The sequence below is a fragment of the Taudactylus pleione genome, unplaced genomic scaffold, assembly GCF_031769625.1.
Source record: "Taudactylus pleione unplaced genomic scaffold, aTauple2 ptg000820l, whole genome shotgun sequence".
Classification (NCBI taxonomy): domain Eukaryota; kingdom Metazoa; phylum Chordata; class Amphibia; order Anura; family Myobatrachidae; genus Taudactylus; species Taudactylus pleione.
Window position 1 is genome coordinate 2865174 of NW_028285222.1, and position 22580 is coordinate 2887753.

The 22580-nt window shown below is 47.2% G+C and overlaps 1 protein-coding gene and 1 pseudogene across 3 annotated transcripts in view; both read left to right on the forward strand.

Annotated features, from left to right (window-relative positions):
- ABCC8 (ATP binding cassette subfamily C member 8) overlaps positions 1-22580 on the forward strand; it is a 177673-nt gene that overhangs the window by 149843 nt on the left and 5250 nt on the right. For 2 of the 3 annotated variants that reach the window (XM_088458254.1, XM_088458255.1), the window contains 4 exons: positions 5855-5933; positions 9643-9751; positions 17491-17594; positions 18197-18330. In XM_088458254.1, coding sequence (XP_088314380.1) covers positions 5855-5933; positions 9643-9751; positions 17491-17594; positions 18197-18330 — 426 coding nt within the window. Of the gene's footprint in view, positions 1-5854; positions 5934-9642; positions 9752-17490; positions 17595-18196; positions 18331-22580 lie in introns of those variants that run through there. The other variant, XM_088458256.1, reaches the window with a different exon arrangement.
- Positions 14052-17397, forward strand: LOC148474685 (uncharacterized; annotated as a pseudogene).

Genomic DNA, 22580 nt, shown 5'->3' on the forward strand with positions numbered 1-22580 from the left:
ATGGATGCTGCAATACATGATACATATACTGTACATAATGGGTGGTAGTATACATGATGCATATACTGTACATAATGGGTGGTAGTATACATGATGCATATACTGTACATAATGGATGGTAGTATACATGATGCATATACTGTACATAATGGATGGTAGTATACATAGTGCATATACTGTACATAATGGATGGTGGAATACATGATGCATATACTGTACATAATGGATGGTGGAATACATGATGCATATACTGTACATAATGGATGGTAGTATACATGATGCATATACTGTACATAATGGATGGTAGTATACATGGTGCATATACTGTACATAATGGATGGTAGAATACATGATGTATATACTGTACATAATGGATGCTGCAATACATGATACATATACTGTACATAATGGATGGTAGTATACATGATGCATATACTGTACATAATGGGTGGTAGTATACATGATGCATATACTGTACATAATGGATGGTAGTATACATGATGCATATACTGTACATAATGGATGGTAGTATACATGATGCATATACTGTACATAATGGATGGTAGTATACATGGTGCATATACTGTACATAATGGATGGTGGAATACATGATGCATATACTGTACATAATGGATGGTAGTATACATGATGCATATACTGTACATAATGGATGGTAGTATACATGGTGCATATACTGTACATAATGGATGGTAGATACATGATGCATATACTGTACATTATGGATGGTAGAATACATGATGGATATACTGTACATAATGGATGGTGGAATACATGATGCATATACTGTACATAATGGATGGTAGTATACATGATGCATATACTGTACATTATGGATGGTAGTATACATGATGCATATACTGTACATTATGGATGGTAGTATACATGATGCATATACTGTACATTATGGATGGTAGTATACATGATGCATATACTGTACATAATGGATGGTAGAATACATGATGCATATACTGTACATAATGGATGGTAGTATACATGATGCATATACTGTACATAATGGATGGTAGTATACATGGTGCATATACTGTACATAATGGATGGTAGTATACATGATACATATACTGTACATAATGGATGGTAGAATACATGATACATATACTGTACATAATGGGTGGTAGTATACATGATGCATATACTGTACATAATGGATGGTAGAATACATGATACATTTACTGTACATAATGGATGGTAGAATACATGATACATATACTGTACATAATGGGTGGTAGTATACATGATGCATATACTGTACATAATGGATGGTAGAATACATGATGCATATACTGTACATAATGGATGGTAGTATACATGATGCATATACTGTACATAATGGATGGTGGAATACATGATGCATATACTGTACATAATGGATGGTAGAATACATGATGCATATACTGTACATAATGGATTGTAGAATACATGATGCATATACTGTACATAATGGATGGTAGAATACATGATACATATACTGTACATAATGGATGGTGGAATACATGATGCATATACTGTAATGGATGGTAGAATACATGATGCATATACTGTACATAATGGATGGTAGTATACATGATGCATATACTGTACATAATGGATGGTGGAATACATGATGCATATACTGTACATAATGGATGGTGCAATACATGATGCATATACTGTACATAATGGATGCTGCAATACATGGTGCATATACTGTCCATAATGGATGGTAGAATACATGATGCATATACTGTACATAATGGGTGGTAGTATACATGGTGCATATACTGTACATAATGGATGGTAGAATACATGATACATATACTGTACATAATGGATGCTGCAATACATGATGCATATACTGTACATAATGGATGGTAGAATACATGATGCATATACTGTACATAATGGGTGGTAGTATACATGATGCATATACTGTACATAATGGATGGTAGTATACATGATGCATATACTGTACATAATGGATGGTAGTATACATGGTGCATATACTGTACATAATGGATGGTGGAATACATGATGCATATACTGTACATAATGGATGGTAGTATACATGATGCATATACTGTACATAATGGATGGTAGTATACATGGTGCATATACTGTACATAATGGATGGTAGATACATGATGCATATACTGTACATTATGGATGGTAGAATACATGATGCATATACTGTACATAATGGATGGTAGAATACATGATGCATATACTGTACATAATGGATGGTAGTATACATGATGCATATACTGTACATTATGGATGGTAGTATACATGATGCATATACTGTACATTATGGATGGTAGTATACATGATGCATATACTGTACATTATGGATGGTAGTATACATGATGCATATACTGTACATAATGGATGGTAGAATACATGATGCATATACTGTACATAATGGATGGTAGTATACATGATGCATATACTGTACATAATGGATGGTAGTATACATGGTGCATATACTGTACATAATGGATGGTAGTATACATGATAAATATACTGTACATAATGGATGGTAGAATACATGATGCATATACTGGACATAATGGATGGTAGTATACATGATGCATATACTGTACATAATGGATGGTAGTATACATGATACATATACTGTACATAATGAATGGTAGAATACATGATGGATATACTGTACATAATGGATGGTGGAATACATGATGCATATACTGTACATAATGGATGGTGGAATACATGATGCATATACTGTACATAATGGATGGTAGTATACATGGTGCATATACTGTACATAATGGATGCTGCAATACATGATACATATACTGTACATAATGGGTGGTAGTATACATGATGCATATACTGTACATAATGGATGGTAGTATACATGATGCATATACTGTACATAATGGATGGTAGTATACATGGTGCATATACTGTACATAATGGATGGTGGAATACATGATGCATATACTGTACATAATGGATGGTGGAATACATGATGCATATACTGTACATAATGGATGGTAGTATACATGATGCATATACTGTACATAATGGATGGTAGTATACATGGTGCATATACTGTACATAATGGATGGTAGAATACATGATGTATATAATGGATGCTGCAATACATGATACATATACTGTACATAATGGGTGGTAGTATACATGATGCATATACTGTACATAATGGGTGGTAGTATACATGATGCATATACTGTACATAATGGATGGTAGTATACATGGTGCATATACTGTACATAACGGATGGTAGTATACATGGTGCATATACTGTACATAATGGATTGTAGAATACATGGTGCATATACTGTACATAATGGATGGTAGTATACATGGTACATATACTGTACATAATGGATGGTAGTATACATGATGCATATACTGTACATTATGGATGGTAGAATACATGATGCATATACTGTACATAATGGATGGTGGAATACATGATGCATATACTGTACATAATGGATGGTAGTATACATGATGCATATACTGTACATTATGGATGGTAGTATACATGATGCATATACTGTACATAATGGATGGTAGTATACATGGTGCATATACTGTACATAATGGATGGTAGAATATATGATGCATATACTGTACATAATGGATGGTAGTATACATGGTGCATATACTGTACATAATGGATGGTAGTATACATGATGCATATACTGTACATTATGGATGGTAGAATACATGATGCATATACTGTACATTATGGATGGTGGAATACATGATGCATATACTGTACATTATGGATGGTAGAATACATGATGCATATACTGTACATTATGGATGGTGGAATACATGATGCATATACTGTACATAATGGATGGTAGTATACATGATGCATATACTGTACATTATGGATGGTGGTATACATGATGCATATGCTGTACATTATGGATGGTAGTATACATGATGCATATACTGTACATAATGGATGGTGGAATACATGATGCATATACTGTACATAATGGATGGTAGTATACATGATGCATATACTGTACATAATGGATGGTAGTATACATGGTGCATATACTGTACATAATGGATGGTAGTATACATGATGCATATACTGTACATTATGGATGGTAGAATACATGATGCATATACTGTACATAATGGATGGTGGAATACATGATGCATATACTGTACATAATGGATGGTAGTATACATGATGCATATACTGTACATTATGGATGGTAGTATACATGATGCATATACTGTACATTATGGATGGTAGTATACATGATGTATATACTGTACATAATGGATGGTGGAATACATGATGCATATACTGTACATAATGGATGGTAGTATACATGATGCATATACTGTACATAATGGATGGTAGTATACATGGTGCATATACTGTACATAATGGATGGTGGAATACATGATACATATACTGTACATAATGGATGGTAGAATACATGATGCATATACTGTACATAATGGATGGTGGAATACATGATGCATATACTGTACATAATGGTTGGTAGTATACATGGTGCATATACTGTACATAATGGATGGTGGAATACATGATGCATATACTGTACATAATGGTTGGTAGTATACATGGTGCATATACTGTACATAATGGATGGTGGAATACATGATGCATATACTGTACATAATGGATGGTAGAATACATGATGCATATACTGTACATAATGGATGGTAGTATACATGGTGCATATACTGTACATAATGGATGGTGGAATACATGATGCATATACTGTACATAATGGATGGTAGTATACATGGTGCATATACTGTACATAATGGATGGTAGAATACATGATGCATATACTGTACATAATGCAAAGTCATTTTCACCTGAGGGGTAAAATGAGTACAGGGGGGCAGCACATGCAGAAGTTTGTATATAAATAGACACATATATGTGTATATATATATATATATATATATATATGCGCTCAGTGTCAGGGCTGTAACTAGAACTTTTTTCACCCCATAGTAACATTTTTAAGGCCCCCCCTCCCTAACTTAGGTCTTACACAATGCCCACAGTAGTAGTTCCCCTAAATCACTAAATGCCTACTGTAATGGTGCCCCTTATGCAGTGCCCCCAGTAGTAATGCCCCTAAAAGTATCGCCCCCTGTAGTAGTGCCCCCAGTAGTAATGCTCCCTGCAGTGCCCCAGTAGTAAGGGCCCCTGTAGTGCCCTCAGTTGTAGAGCCCCCCCTCCCCCGCGCACACACATACACACAAAAAAAAGCCCATACTTACCTTAAACCCCGCTCCAGTGCCTGCTGCTGTCCGTCCCCAGCATCCGCTCCTCGGAACTATGGGAGTGACGTCATGACGTCACTCACATAGTGCACTGCGGGACCCGGTAACCAGAGCTCAGGAGTGAGTTCTGTTTTCCGGCTGGCGCCGGGGGGGAGAGCAGAATCTCAGCGGGCCCGATCACTGGGCCGGTGGGCCCTACTGCAACCGGGCGGACTGAGAAGCGCCCTCTAGTGGTCGGCGCCCCTAGGTAAGTGCCTAAGCTTCCCTAGTGGAAGCGCCGGCCTTGAACTCGCTCTTACTGAGCGCTGCCTGCATGAAAACTCTCCTCCCCTTTCCCCTCTGTAAGGATTGTTACTTGCAACACGAGTGCAGGTCTGCAATCAGGCGTATAATGTATGTGTTCTCTCTCTGACTACGGTGCGCCTCTCACACGTGCAACACGTTGCACACATCTTGCACACACAGAATAGCACCCACATAACCCATACAGCGCAGTGCACATATCCAGAGTCACTAAAGTGTCCTCAGTCCCTGTGCTCTTTCACAACAGATCGGGATTTGTGGGAGAACTGGCAGCGGCAAATCCTCCTTCTCGCTGGCGTTTTTCCGGATGGTGGACACTTTCCAAGGTAAGAGATCGGCATTTATAAAGCAGGTAATTATAGATTACTCCACTAGCACAGCTCCGTATTCAAGTGCCCCAACTCAGAGAGCCAGATCCATTCTGCACCCCCTCCCCCCCAGAGAGCCAGATCCATTCTGCGCCCCTCCCCCCCAGAGAGCCAGATCCATTCTGAGCCCCTCCCCCCAGAGAGCCAGATCTATCCTGAGCCCCCCTCCCCCCAGAGAGCCAGATCCATTTTGCGCACCCTCCCCCCCAGAGAGCCAGATCTATTCTGCACCCCTCCCCCCCAGAGAGCCAGATCCATTCTGCGCCCCTCCCCCCCAGAGAGCCAGATCCATTCTGTGCCCCTCCCCCCCAGAGAGCCAGATCCATTCTGTGCCCCTCCCCCCAGAGAGCCAGATCCATTCTGTGCCCCTCCCCCCCAGAGAGCCAGATCCATTCTTCACACCCTCCCCCCAGAGAGCCAGATCCATTTTGCGCACCCTCCCCCCAGAGAGCCAGATCCATTCTGCGCCCCTCCCCCGCAGAGAGCCAGATCTATTCACGCCCCTCCCCCGCAGAGAGCCAGATCTATTCTGCGCCCCTCCCACACCCCAGAGAGCCAGATCCATTCTGAGCCCCTCCTCCCCGAGAGCCAGATCCATTCTGCACCCCCTGCCCCCCAGAGAGCCAGATCCATTCTGCACCCCTCCCCCCCAGAGAGCGCGATCCATTCTGCGCCCCTCCCCCCCAGAGAGCCAGATCCATTCTGCGCCCCTCCCCCCCAGAGAGCCAGATCCATTCTGTGCCCCTCCCCCCAGAGAGCCAGATCCATTCTGTGCCCCTCCCCCCCAGAGAGCCAGATCCATTCTTCACACCCTCCCCCCAGAGAGCCAGATCCATTTTGCGCACCCTCCCCCCAGAGAGCCAGATCCATTCTGCGCCCCTCCCCCGCAGAGAGCCAGATCTATTCTGCGCCCCTCCCTCACCCCAGAGAGCCAGATCCATTCTGAGCCCCTCCTCCCCCAGAGAGCCAGATCCATTCTGCAACCCCTGACCCCAGAGAGCCAGATCCATTCTGCGCCCCTCCCACCCCCCAGAGAGCCAGATCCATTCTGCGCCCCTCCCCCCCAGAGAGCCAGATCCATTCTGCACCCCCTCCCCCCTAGAGAGCCAGATCCTTTCTGCGCCCCTCCCCCCAAGAGAGCCAGATCTATTCTGCGCCCCTCCCACCCCCCAGAGAGCCAGATCCATTCTGAGCCCCTCCTCCCCCAGAGAGCCAGATCCATTCTGCACCCCCTGCCCCCCAGAGAGCCAGATCCATTCTGCGCCCCTCCCACCCCCCAGAGAGCCAGATCCATTCTGCGCCCCTCCCACCCCCCAGAGAGCCAGATCCATTCTGCACCCCTCCCCCCCAGAGAGCCAGATCCATTCTGCGCCCCTCCCACCCCCCAGAGAGCCAGATCCATTCTGTGCCCCTCCCACCCCCCAGAGAGCCAGATCCATTCTGTGCCCCTACCCCCAGAGAGCCAGATCCATTCTGTGCCCCTCCCCCCCAGAGAGCCAGATCCATTCTGCGCCCCTCCCCCCCAGAGAGCCCGAGCTATTTTGCACCCCCTGCCCCCCAGAGAGCCAGATCCATTCTGTGCCCCTCCCCTCCAGAGAGCCAGATCCATTTTGTGCCCCTCCCCTCCAGAGAGCCAGATCCATTCTGCGCACCCTCCCCCCAGAGAGCCAGATCCATTCTGCGCACCCTCCCCCACAGAGAGCCAGATCTATTCTGCACCCCTCCCCCCCAGAGAGCCAGATCCATTATGCGCCCCTCCCCCCCAGAGAGCCAGATCCATTCTGCGCCCCTCCCCCCCAGAGAGCCAGATCCATTCTGTGCCCCTCCCCCCAGAGAGCCAGATCCATTCTGTGCCCCTCCCCCCCAGAGAGCCAGATCCATTCTTCACACCCTCCCCCCAGAGAGCCAGATCCATTTTGCGCACCCTCCCCCCAGAGAGCCAGATCCATTCTGCGCCCCTCCCCCGCAGAGAGCCAGATCTATTCTGCGCCCCTCCCACACCCCAGAGAGCTAGCGCATTCTGAGCCCCTCCTCCCCCAGAGAGCCAGATCCATTCTGCACCCCCTGCCCCCCAGAGAGCCAGATCCATTCTGCGCCCCTCCCACCCCCCAGAGAGCCAGATCCATTCTGCGCCCCTCCCCCCCAGAGAGCCAGATCCATTCTGCACCCCCTCCCCCCTAGAGAGCCAGATCCTTTCTGCGCCCCTCCCCCCAAGAGAGCCAGATCTATTCTGCGCCCCTCCCACCCCCCAGAGAGCCAGATCCATTCTGAGCCCCTCCTCCCCCAGAGAGCCAGATCCATTCTGCACCCCCTGCCCCCCAGAGAGCCAGATCCATTCTGCGCCCCTCCCACCCCCCAGAGAGCCAGATCCATTCTGCGCCCCTCCCACCCCCCAGAGAGCCAGATCCATTCTGCACCCCTCCCCCCCAGAGAGCCAGATCCATTCTGCGCCCCTACCACCCCCCAGAGAGCCAGATCCATTCTGTGCCCCTCCCACCTCCCAGAGAGCCAGATCCATTCTGTGCCCCTACCCCCAGAGAGCCAGATCCATTCTGTGCCCCTCCCCCCCAGAGAGCCAGATCCATTCTGCGCCCCTCCCCCCCAGAGAGCGCGATCTATTTTGCACCCCCTGCCCCCCAGAGAGCCAGATCCATTCTGTGCCCCTCCCCTCCAGAGAGCCAGATCCATTCTGTGCCCCTCCCCTCCAGAGAGCCAGATCCATTCTGCGCACCCTCCCCCCAGAGAGCCAGATCCATTCTGCGCACCCTCCCCCACAGAGAGCCAGATCTATTCTGCGCACCCTCCCCCAGAACCAGATCTATACCAGTGCCCAATATCCCTTTCCCCAGAAAGCCAGATCTATTCTGCACCCACTCCCCAGGGAGCCAGATCTTTTCTACACCCCCTCCTCAGAAATCCAGATCTATTCTGCACCCACTCCCCCCCCCCAGAGAGCCAGATCCATTCTGCCCCCCTCCCTCCCTAGAGAGACAGATCCATTCTGCGCCCCTCCACCCCAGAGAGCCAGATCTATTCTGTGCCCATCCCCCCACAGAAAGCCAGATCTATTCTGTGCCCCCCCCAGAAAGCCAGATCTATACTGCACCCCCTCTGTCTCTGTGTGGAAGGGGGGGCAGAATAAATCTGTCTCGCTAGGGGGGAGGTGGCGTAGATTTATTCTGCTCCCCCCCAGTGAGCAAGATCTGTTCTGCGTCCCCTCCCCAGACTGATCTATTCTGTGCCCCTCCCCCCCAGAGAGTCAGTTCAATTCTGCACCCCCTCCCCAGAGAGCAAGATCTATTCTGCGCACCCTCCCCCAGAACCAGATCTATTCTGTGCCCAATATCCCCCTTCCCAGAAAACCAGATCTATTCTGCACCCCCTCCCCAGGGAGCCAGATCTTTTCTACAGCCCCTCCCCAGAAATCCAGATCTATTTTGCTCCCCCTCCCCAGAAAGGGGAGGTTGAACTATTCTGCAGCACCCAGAGTGCATGATCTATTCTGTGTCCCCTCCCTTGAGATCCAGATGTATTCTGCGCCCCATCCCCAAAGATCCAGATATATTATGCGCCTGCTCCCCAGAGAGGTGTATCCAGTGTCTATGTATTGGGGCACATAGGTGCGGGCGCTTTCCACCTTCACAACATTTACGTCTGTTAATCCCAGGTCGGATTATAATTGATGGAATAGATATCGCTAAACTGCCGCTGCAGACGCTGAGATCACGACTATCAATCATTCTGCAGGATCCCATATTGTTCAGCGGCAGCATAAGGTAAATGAAGAAACAAAGACATAATATAGAATATAGAACTTAAACTTGGCAAGATGCTAATTGCGACATGCAGCTAAATTTACAGCTCAGTAACAGTGATTGATTTGCCAGAGAAATGAAATGACTGCTTTGGAATTACAGATCTGACCATTATAAATAAAATCTTAACAGTTACTGTCACACTCATATGTAAATGTTCCCACTAGGGGGCAGCACTAGAGGCAAGGGGAGTGCTCTCTATTGTCCCCTGCTCCCACTCCGAGCAAGTATAACTTCAGGGGCAGTACAGACAGGAAGTGCACTACACATTAGGGATGTGCACCGGACCATTTTTGCCGGATTTGGATTTGGTTCTAATTCGTCGTCCGGATTTGGATTTGCCAAACTGCGGTGACTGGCTTTGGATTTGGATTTTTTTTTATAAAAATCGACAAAAAAAGCTAAAATCACATAAATTGGTCCGTTTTTTCTTCTTAGAGTATCATTAACCTCAATAACATTAATTTCCAGTCATTTATAGTCAATTTAGACCACCTCACAGCTTATAATATTGTTTTCAACATTATTGGCCAAAGGTTGCAGTGAGCTGACTGGTTACTAAGCGACAAAGCAGCGGCACAACGACACAGGCACCACAGTATAAAGCACATCTATGACATATTGCCACACAGCAGTGGCAGAAATGAAAAGTAGTGCACCCACCCAGTGGGGTACGACCAGCAGAATCACAGTACTTGTTTACAAAGTGGGCTACGGCCCAAGGAGTCACAGTGCACAATCTTATTCACATTACACCGCACATGGGCCCTCATTCAGAGCCACTCGCTAGCGGCAGTACGCTCGTTCCGAGCGATGTTCACACATCTGCGCATGCGTACGGTTTTTAGTACGCATGCGAGAACCAGTCAGTGCGGCCGAAAATCGTTGGTACGCAATATAGCGAGGGCCTGCTATTTTGAGTGACAGAATGAGGCGTATGTGGGTGGTAACAGGGGAAGGTGCTTGAAAACGGGGAGTGGAGATCCGAACGCAGGCGTGCTTAAAGGTCAAAACGGGCGTTTTAAGGAAATGCATAATTAATACAGCAGCGTCATTGACCACGTCACTTGGTTTTTTTAACTCAGAACTGCTCGCAAAATAGCGGTTGAAAACACCAACCACAAGAATAGCGAGCAGTTCATACGCTGTACGATGTACTCGATTAATCTAATAAATAGCGGACATGACGTATGGTGCGTGCGGCCAGGGGGCGTTTTTATCAAATAAACGAGCGTATGTTTTGCTCGCTCGTTCAGACTTAGAGGTGGGAACAGACTGCAATTTGCGAACGGATCATTTAAATAGCCACCCCTTGTTTTTGAACGAACGACCGCAAATAGCGAACGGCTCTGAATCAGGCCCATAGTGCCCCTGATTCACATTACACCATACAGTAGTGTCTCTTATTTATGTTATGACACACAGTAATGACCCTTTTACACAATGCCCACATTAGTGACCCTTTTACACAATGCCCACAGTAGTGACCCTTATACATAAAGCCCACAGTAGTAATGCCCCTTATACACTGCCCACAGTAGTAGTGCCACTTATACAATGCCCGCAGCAGTGGTGTCCCTTACACAATGCCCCCAGTAGTGGTGCCACCTATGCAGTCCCCTTAGTAGTAGGGCCCCCTATGCAGTGCCCCCAGTAGCAGTATGCCCCCCAGTAGTATGCCCCCCAGTAGTACTGCCCCCATTAGCAGGCCCCCAGTAGTAGTGCCCCCATTAGCAGGCCCCCAGTAGTAGTAGTGCCCCCATTAGCAGGCCCCCAGTAGTAGTATGTCCCTTCTTAGCAGGCCCCCAGTAGTAGTAGTGCCCCCATTAGCAGGCCCCCAGTAGTAATATGCCCCCCCCCTTAGCAGGCCCCCAGTAGTAATATGCCCCCCACTAGCAGGCCCCCAGTAGTAATAGGCCCACCCTTAGCAGGCCCCCAGTAGTAATAGGCCCCCCCTTAGCAGGCCCCCAGTAGTAATAGGCCCCCAGTAGTAATAGGCCCCTCCTTGGCAGGCCCCCAGTAGTAATATGCCCCCCCTTAGCAGGCCCCCAGTAGTAATATGCCCCCCACTTAGCAGGCCACCAGTAGTAGTATGCCCCCCAGTAATGCCCCCTAACACACACACATAAAAAAAAAGAAAACTTACCTGAATCCCCGCTCCTGCCGCCGTCCGCTCTGCTCTGCTGACACTCGCTGAGGAGGGAGCCGGAAAACGGAGCTCATGAGTGAGCTCCAACCGGGTCCCTCCGTACACCAGCCAATGAGAGTCTGTGTGACTCTCATTGGCTGCTATTACAAACACACAGCTGCCGCTGGCGGCTGTGTGTTTGATCTGTGTAGGGCAGACCGCTATCACAGCGCTCTGCCCTACACTAGAGGAGCCCTGACGTCGGATTCTCTCGCGAGAATCCGACGTCAGGGAGCTGCGGTTCGGCCTCGAACGGGGATCCGAGTCAGGCAGGGAACACCCGAACAGCGTTCGGGTGGACTCGGATCCCCAATGTTCGGAGCTTTTCGGATTCCACAGAATCCGAACCGCTCATCTCTACTACACATAGGAAAAATATTCCCCCCAAAATCACAGCTTTCCATCCCGATAGGCTCCTGAATCTTTTACACGTGTATCTGTGCCTATTCTCAGTGCTCAGTATATAATGTATACGCTTACTCATCATTCTCCTCAGATACATGCAGTTTCGTGTCGTTAGATTTATCCAACACCAAAAAGGTCAAAGTTTAAATTATTATCAATTTCTCTCCACAATGGTCAATAATCATTAACCATAAAATCCGTGTGATTATGTCATCCGTGTGATTGCTTGCAGTGTCGCATTGTCTCAGCGTGTTTGTATAGAGAGGTTTCCTAGCGGCCAATATGTGAAATAACCCATATATAAGGCGTAATATCTACAGAATGAGTCAGACTGCCATATCCTGTAATAGTTACAGACTGGACCAAACCGTCACATCCCGCAATAGTTAGGCTGTACAGACTGCCATATCCTATAATAGTTACAGAATAGTCTAGACCAGTGGTCTCCGACGTTAATTGAGGTGTGAGCTACTTTAGAATAATGAAACCTGAAGAGCTACTAAAAATGTAGGAAAAAAATCTGGCTAATAACCGAACAATTGAAGGTCATTTAATGAAAATTAAAAAAATTTAAAAAATGTTTCATAGAAAATAAAAATGCATTTAATTATTACAGGGATATTGTTGTACTGTAGTTTGTAAATAAAATGTAAGCACAGGCACATTTCACTGTTAATTACCGGCCCCAAGGAGGTGCGTGCAGTAGAGGAGCAAAAGATATAGGCAGGGCTGCTGTGCGATTTTCCGGCAGGGCTGGGTGGGAGTCACGCGCTCCGCCGTATCGTAGACGCCGTGGGTGGATCCACGGGGAATCACGTCATGTGATTGCTGTAGAGGCTGCGGCAATCACCTGATGTGCTTCCTTGTGGCTTCACCCATGGCGCCGATGCCACGGGGGAGCACACGTCAGAGTTCACTTCCTCCTTGTTGACTCGGCAGTACTGCAACTAGGTGAGCTACAAAATTTAAGACCGCAAGCTACAGGTTGGAGACGACTGGTCTTGACCACCACACCCGGTAACAATTATAGTTATGGGCCAGACCATCATATCCCACTGTAGTTACATACTTGATCAGACCACTATATCCCACAATAGTTAGACTGAACCAGTCCGCCATATCTTGCAGTATTTATAGTCTGAAACAGAACTCTATATACCAAACCTCCATATACCACAGTAGTCACAGACTGGACGAGACCACCATATCCGACAGTAGTCACCGACTGGACCAAACTGCCATAACTCGCAGTAGCCACAGACTGGACTAGACCACTATATCCCTCAAAGGTTATATACCAAAGTGGAACAATTACGAGGCTCAAAATTCAAAGCACCTTCTGACCCTGTATAGGTGGGATTCATCTAGGCAGGAGCATCTGCACATCATGGCACTGTGAAGAAGAACTAGGGTTACACTAATAATCAGGGGCACATATGAATTGCACAGGTTCATGTTCTCACAGGATGTGTAGTCAGCAATATGGGCAGCATACCTTACACACTCAGTAACATCACATCACAAATACTGAGCAGTCTCCACACAAACAATCCTGTAAATACACCAGCCACTGTTTGTCACAATTCTGTGATCCCCAGACACTGGGGTTGGGTGATCGGTGAAATCCAACATGTTGCATTTCACTGATTTGCCGAATACGATGAAAACATGATCGTGATTCGCAAATCTGTAACTTTTAACATGTAAAATGTAACCGATCCTCCGACAGATCGACTAACATCGATGGTCGACATTTCCAACCAGCGGATTGGCGTTTTCTATCGGAGGATCGGGCAGTCTGTTGTTAGATGTATGGGGCCCTCTAACTGGTTTCTCTGCTGCTGCAATTACTGTTGAGCAATCTTTATGCCGTGTCCATCCAGCTCTTTCTATCACTGCTGTGAATGTGCACTGTGTACATTGGTATTAGTGTAGGATAGCTATAATATCTCATTAATCGGTATACTGTATGAATTACACAGATTCTGATTAGCTTGCTTTGGCAGGAATGTCCCATACACTGTAACATGTGTTACTCCCCCTCACTCCTTAGGTGTAACTCTGTGTCTGGCTGCGCTGCTTTATCACTCTCACTCCTGATTCAGAGATGCTCGCAGTGTCGATGCCCCACGCGAGCGGCTGATGTTTTCAGTCTGCGCGTGCAGTTCAGATGATTACCACTGGGGAGCTGCAGAACAAATCTGAACACAGGAGAGGTAGTTTAAGTGGGAGATTTCCTGGGTGGTAACAAGGGGTGGCCAGCCAGACGCGTCTTTTGTCGCAGTTGCACTGACACCGGCGGCCATGTTCTGATGGAGATTCTGCGCCTCCATATGGCTGGTGCAATCTTTGATGGTGTGACCGATGGTGCGTCTTAATGTGTACAGTGGCGGATTAGCTCTGCAGCCGGTGGGCATCTCTGTATGAATTTCATCGGCTGCTGCATTGGCAGGGCCGAAACTAGGATTTTTTTAACCGGGGCAAGACATTAATTTGTAATGCCCATGTAGTATTGCCCATATGTTAATGCCCATGTAGTAGTGTCCATATGGTAATGTCCCCATAGTAATACCCCTGTAGTGCCGCTTACAGAAAAAACAAAAACATGACTTACCTTAAACCCCGCTCCGCCGCAGTCTGTTCCGCCCGGCTGCTCCTCGGAACTATGGGGGAGACGTCATGACGTCTCTCCCATATTGCCCGTGGGGAGAGCCGGAAGCTGGAGTTCAGGAGAGAGCTCCAGCTTCCGACTACCACGGCACTGCAGGGAAGGAGCTGGGCACCCACTGGTAATAAAATCTCAGCGTGAGTCCGGCTTGGAGCCCCCCTGTGGTGCTGAGCTGGAGGACACTGGCGGCGGGTGCAGCGGCGCACCCAGTGCACGTGCACCTCCAGCTTCCCCCATAGTTGCGGTCCTGGCATTGGTAATATATATACAGTTGTGGGTGCCTCAGCCTGCACTTCTGAATCAGGCCCCCAGGTGTGCTGCTCTATCTGTCTCTGCAGCACACCTGCTTTTCCATCATATTGTCTGCAGCTCACCTCCTCCTCACAGGCCCCTCTCAGCTCCTCCTCACAGGCCCCTCTCAGCTCCTCCTCACAGGCCCCTCTCAGCTCCTCACAGGCCCCTCTCAGCTCTTCCTCACAGGCCCCTCTCAGCTCTTCCTCACAGGCCCCTCTCAGCTCCTCCTCACAGGCCCCTCTCAGCTCCTCTTCACAGGCCCCTCCCAGCTCCTCCTCACAGTCCCCTCCCAGCTCCTCCTCAGAGTCCCCTCCCAGCTCCCCCTCACAGGCCCCTCCCAGCTCCTCCTCAGAGGTCCCTCCCAGCTCCTCCTCACAGGTCCCTCCCAGCTCCTCCTCACAGGTCCCTCCCAGCTCCTCCTCACAGTCCCCTCTCAGCTCCTCCTCACAGTCCCCTCCCAGCTCCTCCTCACAGGTCCCTCTCAGCTCCTCCTCACAGTCCCCTCTCAGCTCCTCCTCACAGTCCCCTCCCAGCTCCTCCTCAGAGTCCCCTCCCAGCTCCCCCTCACAGGCCCCGCCCAGCTCCCCCTCACAGGCCCCTCCTAGCTCCTCTTCACAGGCCCCTCTCAGCTCCTCTTCACAGGCCCCTCCCAGTTCCCCCTCACAGGCCCCTCCCAAGCTCCTCCTCACAGTCCCCTCTCAGCTCCTCCTCACAGCCCCCTCCCAGCTCCTCCTCACAGCCCCCTCCCAGCTCCTCCTCACAGGCCCCTCCCAGCTCCCCCTCACAGGCCCCTCCCAGCTCCTCCTCAGAGTCCCCTCCCAGCTCCCCCTCACAGGCCCCTCTCAGCTCCCCCTCACAGTCCCCTCTCAGCTCCTCCTCACAGTCCCCTCCCAGCTCCTCCTCACAGGTCCCTCTCAGCTCCTCCTCACAGTCCCCTCTCAGCTCCTCCTCACAGTCCCCTCCCAGCTCCTCCTCAGAGTCCCCTCCCAGCTCCCCCTCACAGGCCCCTCCCAGCTCCCCCTCACAGGCCCCTCCTAGCTCCTCTTCACAGGCCCCTCTCAGCTCCTCTTCACAGGCCCCTCCCAGTTCCCCCTCACAGGCCCCTCCCAAGCTCCTCCTCACAGTCCCCTCCCAGCTACTCCTCACAGTCCCCTCCCAGCTCCTCCTCACAGCCCCCTCCCAGCTCCCCCTCACAGGCCCCTCCCAGCTCCCCCTCACAGGCCCCTCCCAGCTCCTCCTCAGAGTCCCCTCCCAGCTCCCCCTCACAGGCCCCTCTCAGCTCCTCCTCACAGTCCCCTCTCAGCTCCTCCTCACAGTCCCCTCTCAGCTCCTTTTCACGGGCCCCTCTCAGCTCCTCTTCACGGGCCCCTCTCAGCTCCTCTTCACGGGCCCCTCTCAGCTCCTCTTCACGGGCCCCTCTCAGCTCCTCTTCACGGGCCCCTCTCAGCTCCTCCTCAGAGTCCCCTCCCAGCTCCCCCTCACAGGCCCCTCCCAGCTCCCCCTCACAGGCCCCTCTCAGCTCCTCTCACAGGCCCCTCTCAGCTCCTCTTCACAGGCCCCTCTCAGCTCCTCTTCACAGGCCCCTCTCAGCTCCTCCTCACAGGCCCCTCCCAGCTCCTCCTCACAGTCCCCTCCCAGCTCCTCCTCACAGTCCCCTCCCAGCTCCTCCTCACAGTCCCCTCCCAGCTCCTCCTCACAGCCCCCTCCCAGCTCCTCCTCACAGGCCCCTCCCAGCTCCCCCTCACAGGCCCCTCCCAGCTCCTCCTCAGAGTCCCCTCCCAGCTCCCCCTCACAGGCCCCTCTCAGCTCCCCCTCACAGGCCCCTCTCAGCTCCTCCTCACAGGCCTCTCCCAGCTCCTCCTCACAGGCCCCTCCCAGCTCCTCCTCACAGTCCCCTGCCAGCTCCCCCTCACAGTCCCCTGCCAGCTCCTGCTCACAGGCCCCTCTCAGTTTCTCCCTCTCCCTTCCTGTATCCTCTGAACTCTCCAATACTTTCTGGATTTTTCTCATGATTACATCGCTAGTTACATTGGCAATGGACCCACTGCTTAAAGTGGGGTATTAGAGTTACAGATTGGACCAGACCACTATATCTCTGACTTTTCTGCACTGACATTTAATAAATAATATGATTTTTGTTCTCAGATTCAATTTGGACCCTGAGGATAAGTGTACGGACTGTGTGCTGTGGGAGGCGCTGGAAATTGCTCAGCTGAAACACGTGGTGAAGGCGTTACCGGGGGGCCTGGGTGAGAGAGCCATGGATTATGGTGTATTCAGTAACACGGGTCCTCCCGCTGGTCCACCTGTCACATGACACATATACATCTATGTGATGATGCCTTTTCCTTCTGAACTGATCACCCCAATCATACCTCTTACCCGTCCTTCCTTTCAGGGACTATTATTCCATCAGCCCAAATTCCCCTCCCCTTTTTCTGCACAAACTGTCTATCACAGGGGCGGGGGATTATTCAAAGTGATTTTAGAAATAAGTTCAGGATCAATATGAAGGAAATACCTAATTTTACTAGTTACATATAATCTTTCCTAAAATTGGATTAGCAAAGTCATTTTTACCACTTTCCCGGTTCGTTGGAACATATAAACCAGCGTCACGTGGAAGCAGCATTAAACGATGACATCTGCCACAATGATACTGAGGCGACAAGATTACGGTTTAATTACAGGCGTCAGGATTTGTATTACATTGATTCGCCAATTTAAGTTGGAACTACAGGAATAAGGGCAACAGACACTCAGGGGTACAATGACTAGAACGACTGTTAATGTTGGGAACTATATGAAGGGGCAGCGAGTTGACACTTGGAGTCTGTCCTCCTTCCCGCAGATGCAGCGGTCACAGAAGGTGGGGAGAACTTCAGCGTGGGCCAGAGACAGCTCTTCTGCTTGGCGCGGGCCTTCGTGCGGAAGAGCAGCATTTTAATCATGGATGAAGCCACAGCGTCTATAGATATGGCGACGGTAAGTCTGATCATTCGGGGGGGAGACGCAGAGTGACCCCTACTCTACAGCATATCAGAGTGCCAACATCATTCCAGTTTGTTCCAGTCATGTATCCAATACTAATCTGTAAAGGCACCATGTAACATTGGAATCATTAGTTATAAAACAGAACCAGCCGCTGTACTGGGTGCACAACGCAGACGAACCCGGCAATATACGTAATAATATAATAGATGCACGACGCAGACGAACCCGGCAATATACGTAATAATATAATAGATGCAGATCACAGAGGAGCCCGGCAATACACGTAATAAGATAATAGATGCAGGACCCAGAGGAACCCGGCAATATACGTAACAATATAATAGATGCAGGACACAGAGGAACCCGGCAATATACGTAACAATATAATAGATGCAGGACACAGAGGAACCCGGCAATATACGTAATAATATAATAGATGCAGGACACAGAGGAACCCGGCAATATACGTAATACTATAATAGATGCAGGACACAGAGGAACCTGGCAATATACGTAATAATATAATAGATGCAGGACACAGAGGAACCCGGCAATATACGTAATAATATAATAGATGCAGGACACAGAGGAGCCCGGCAATATACGTAATAATATAATAGATGCAGGACACAGAGGAACCCGGCAATATACGTAATAATATTATAGATGCAGGACCCAGAGGAACCCGGCAATATACGTAACAATATAATAGATGCAGGACACAGAGGAACCTGGCAATATACGTAATAATATAATAGATGCAGGACACAGAGGAACCCGGCAATATACGTAATACTATAATAGATGCAGGGCACAGAGGAACCCGGCAATATACGTAATAATATAATAGATGCAGATCACAGAGGAACCCGGCAATATACATAATAATATAATAGATGCAGGACACAGAGGAAGTTGTCAATATATACGTAATAATATAATATATGCAGGACACAGAGGAACCCGGCAATATACGTAATAATATAATAGATGCAGGACACAGAGGAACCCAGCAATATACGTAATAATATAATAGATGCAGGACACAGAGGAACCCGGCAATATACGTAATACTATAATAGATGCAGGACACAGAGGAACCCGGCAATATACGTAATACTATAATAGATGCAGGACACAGAGAAACCCGGCAATATACGTAATAATATAATAGATGCAGATCACAGAGGAACCCGGCAATATACGTAATAATATAATAGATGCAGGACACAGAGGAGCCCGGCAATATACGTAATAATATAATAGATGCAGGACACAGAGGAACCCAGCAATATACGTAATAATATAATAGATGCAGGACACAGAGGAACCCGGCAATATACGTAATAATAGATGCAGGACACAGAGGAACCCGGCAATATACTTAATAAGATAATAGATGCAGGACACAGAGGAACCCGGCAATATACTTAATAAGATAATAGATGCAGGGCACAGAGGAACCCGGCAATATACGTAATAATATAATAGATGCAGGACACAGAGGAATCCGGCAATATACGTAATAATATAATAGATGCAGGACACAGTGGAACCCGGCAATATACGTAATAATATAATAGATGCAGGACACAGAGGAACCCGGCAATATACGTAATAATATAATAGATGCAGGACACAGAGGAACCCGGCAATATACGTAATAATATAATAGATGCAGGACACAGAGGAATCCGGCAATATACGTAATAATATAATAGATGCAGGACACAGAGGAGCCCGGCAATATACGTAATAATATAATAGATGCAGGACACAGAGGAACCCGGCAATATATGTAATAATATAATAGATGCAGGACACAGAGGAACCCGGCAATATACGTAATAATATAATAGATGCAGGACACAGAGGAACCCGGCAATATACGTAATAATATAATAGATGCAGGACACAGAGGAACTCGGCAATATACGTAATAATATAATAGATGCAGGACACAGAGGAATCCGGCAATATACGTAATAATATAATAGATGCAGGACACAGAGGAGCCCGGCAATATACGTAATAAGATAATAGATGCAGGACACAGAGGAACCCAGCAATATACGTAATAATATAATAGGTGCAGGACACAGAGGAACCCGGCAATATACGTAATAATATGATAGATGCAGGACACAGAGGAACCCGGCAATATACGTAATAATATAATAGATGCAGGACACAGAGGAACCCAGCAATATACGTAATAATATAATAGATGCAGGACACAGAGGAATCCGGCAATATACGTAATAATATAATAGATGCAGGACACAGAGGAGCCCGGCAATATACGTAATAAGATAATAGATGCAGGACACAGAGGAACCCGGCAATATACGTAATAATATAATAGGTGCAGGACACAGAGGAACCCGGCAATATACGCAATAATATGATAGATGCAGGACACAGAGGAACCCGGCAATATACGTAATAATATAATAGATGCAGGACACAGAGGAACCCGGCAATATACGTAATACTATAATAGATGCAGGGCACAGAGGAACCCGGCAATATACGTAATAATATAATAGATGCAGATCACAGAGGAACCCGGCAATATACATAATAATATAATAGATGCAGGACACAGAGGAAGTTGTCAATATATACGTAATAATATAATATATGCAGGACACAGAGGAACCCGGCAATATACGTAATAATATAATAGATGCAGGACACAGAGGAACCCAGCAATATACGTAATAATATAATAGATGCAGGACACAGAGGAACCCGGCAATATACGTAATACTATAATAGATGCAGGACAAAGAGGAACCCGGCAATATACGTAATACTATAATAGATGCAGGACACAGAGGAACCCGGCAATATACGTAATACTATAATAGATGCAGGACACAGAGGAACCCGGCAATATACGTAATAATATAATAGATGCAGATCACAGAGGAACCCGGCAATATACGTAATAATATAATAGATGCAGGACACAGAGGAGCCCGGCAATATACGTAATAATATAATAGATGCAGGACACAGAGGAACCCAGCAATATACGTAATAATATAATAGATGCAGGACACAGAGGAACCCGGCAATATACGTAATAATAGATGCAGGACACAGAGGAACCCGGCAATATACTTAATAAGATAATAGATGCAGGACACAGAGGAACCCGGCAATATACTTAATAAGATAATAGATGCAGGGCACAGAGGAACCCGGCAATATACGTAATAATATAATAGATGCAGGACACAGAGGAATCCGGCAATATACGTAATAATATAATAGATGCAGGACACAGTGGAACCCGGCAATATACGTAATAATATAATAGATGCAGGACACAGAGGAACCCGGCAATATACGTAATAATATAATAGATGCAGGACACAGAGGAACCCGGCAATATACGTAATAATATAATAGATGCAGGACACAGAGGAATCCGGCAATATACGTAATAATATAATAGATGCAGGACACAGAGGAACCCGGCAATATACGTAATAATATAATAGATGCAGGACACAGAGGAACCCGGCAATATATGTAATAATATAATAGATGCAGGACACAGAGGAACCCGGCAATATACGTAATAATATAATAGATGCAGGACACAGAGGAACCTGGCAATATACGTAATAATATAATAGATGCAGGACACAGAGGAACCCGGCAATATACGTAATAATATAATAGATGCAGGACACAGAGGAATCCGGCAATATACGTAATAATATAATAGATGCAGGACACAGAGGAGCCCGGCAATATACGTAATAAGATAATAGATGCAGGACACAGAGGAACCCAGCAATATACGTAATAATATAATAGGTGCAGGACACAGAGGAACCCGGCAATATACGTAATAATATGATAGATGCAGGACACAGAGGAACCCGGCAATATACGTAATAATATAATAGATGCAGGACACAGAGGAACCCAGCAATATACGTAATAATATAATAGATGCAGGACACAGAGGAATCCGGCAATATACGTAATAATATAATAGATGCAGGACACAGAGGAGCCCGGCAATATACGTAATAAGATAATAGATGCAGGACACAGAGGAACCCGGCAATATACGTAATAATATAATAGGTGCAGGACACAGAGGAACCCGGCAATATACGCAATAATATGATAGATGCAGGACACAGAGGAACCCGGCAATATACGTAATAATATAATAGATGCAGGACACAGAGGAACCCGGCAATATACGTAATAAT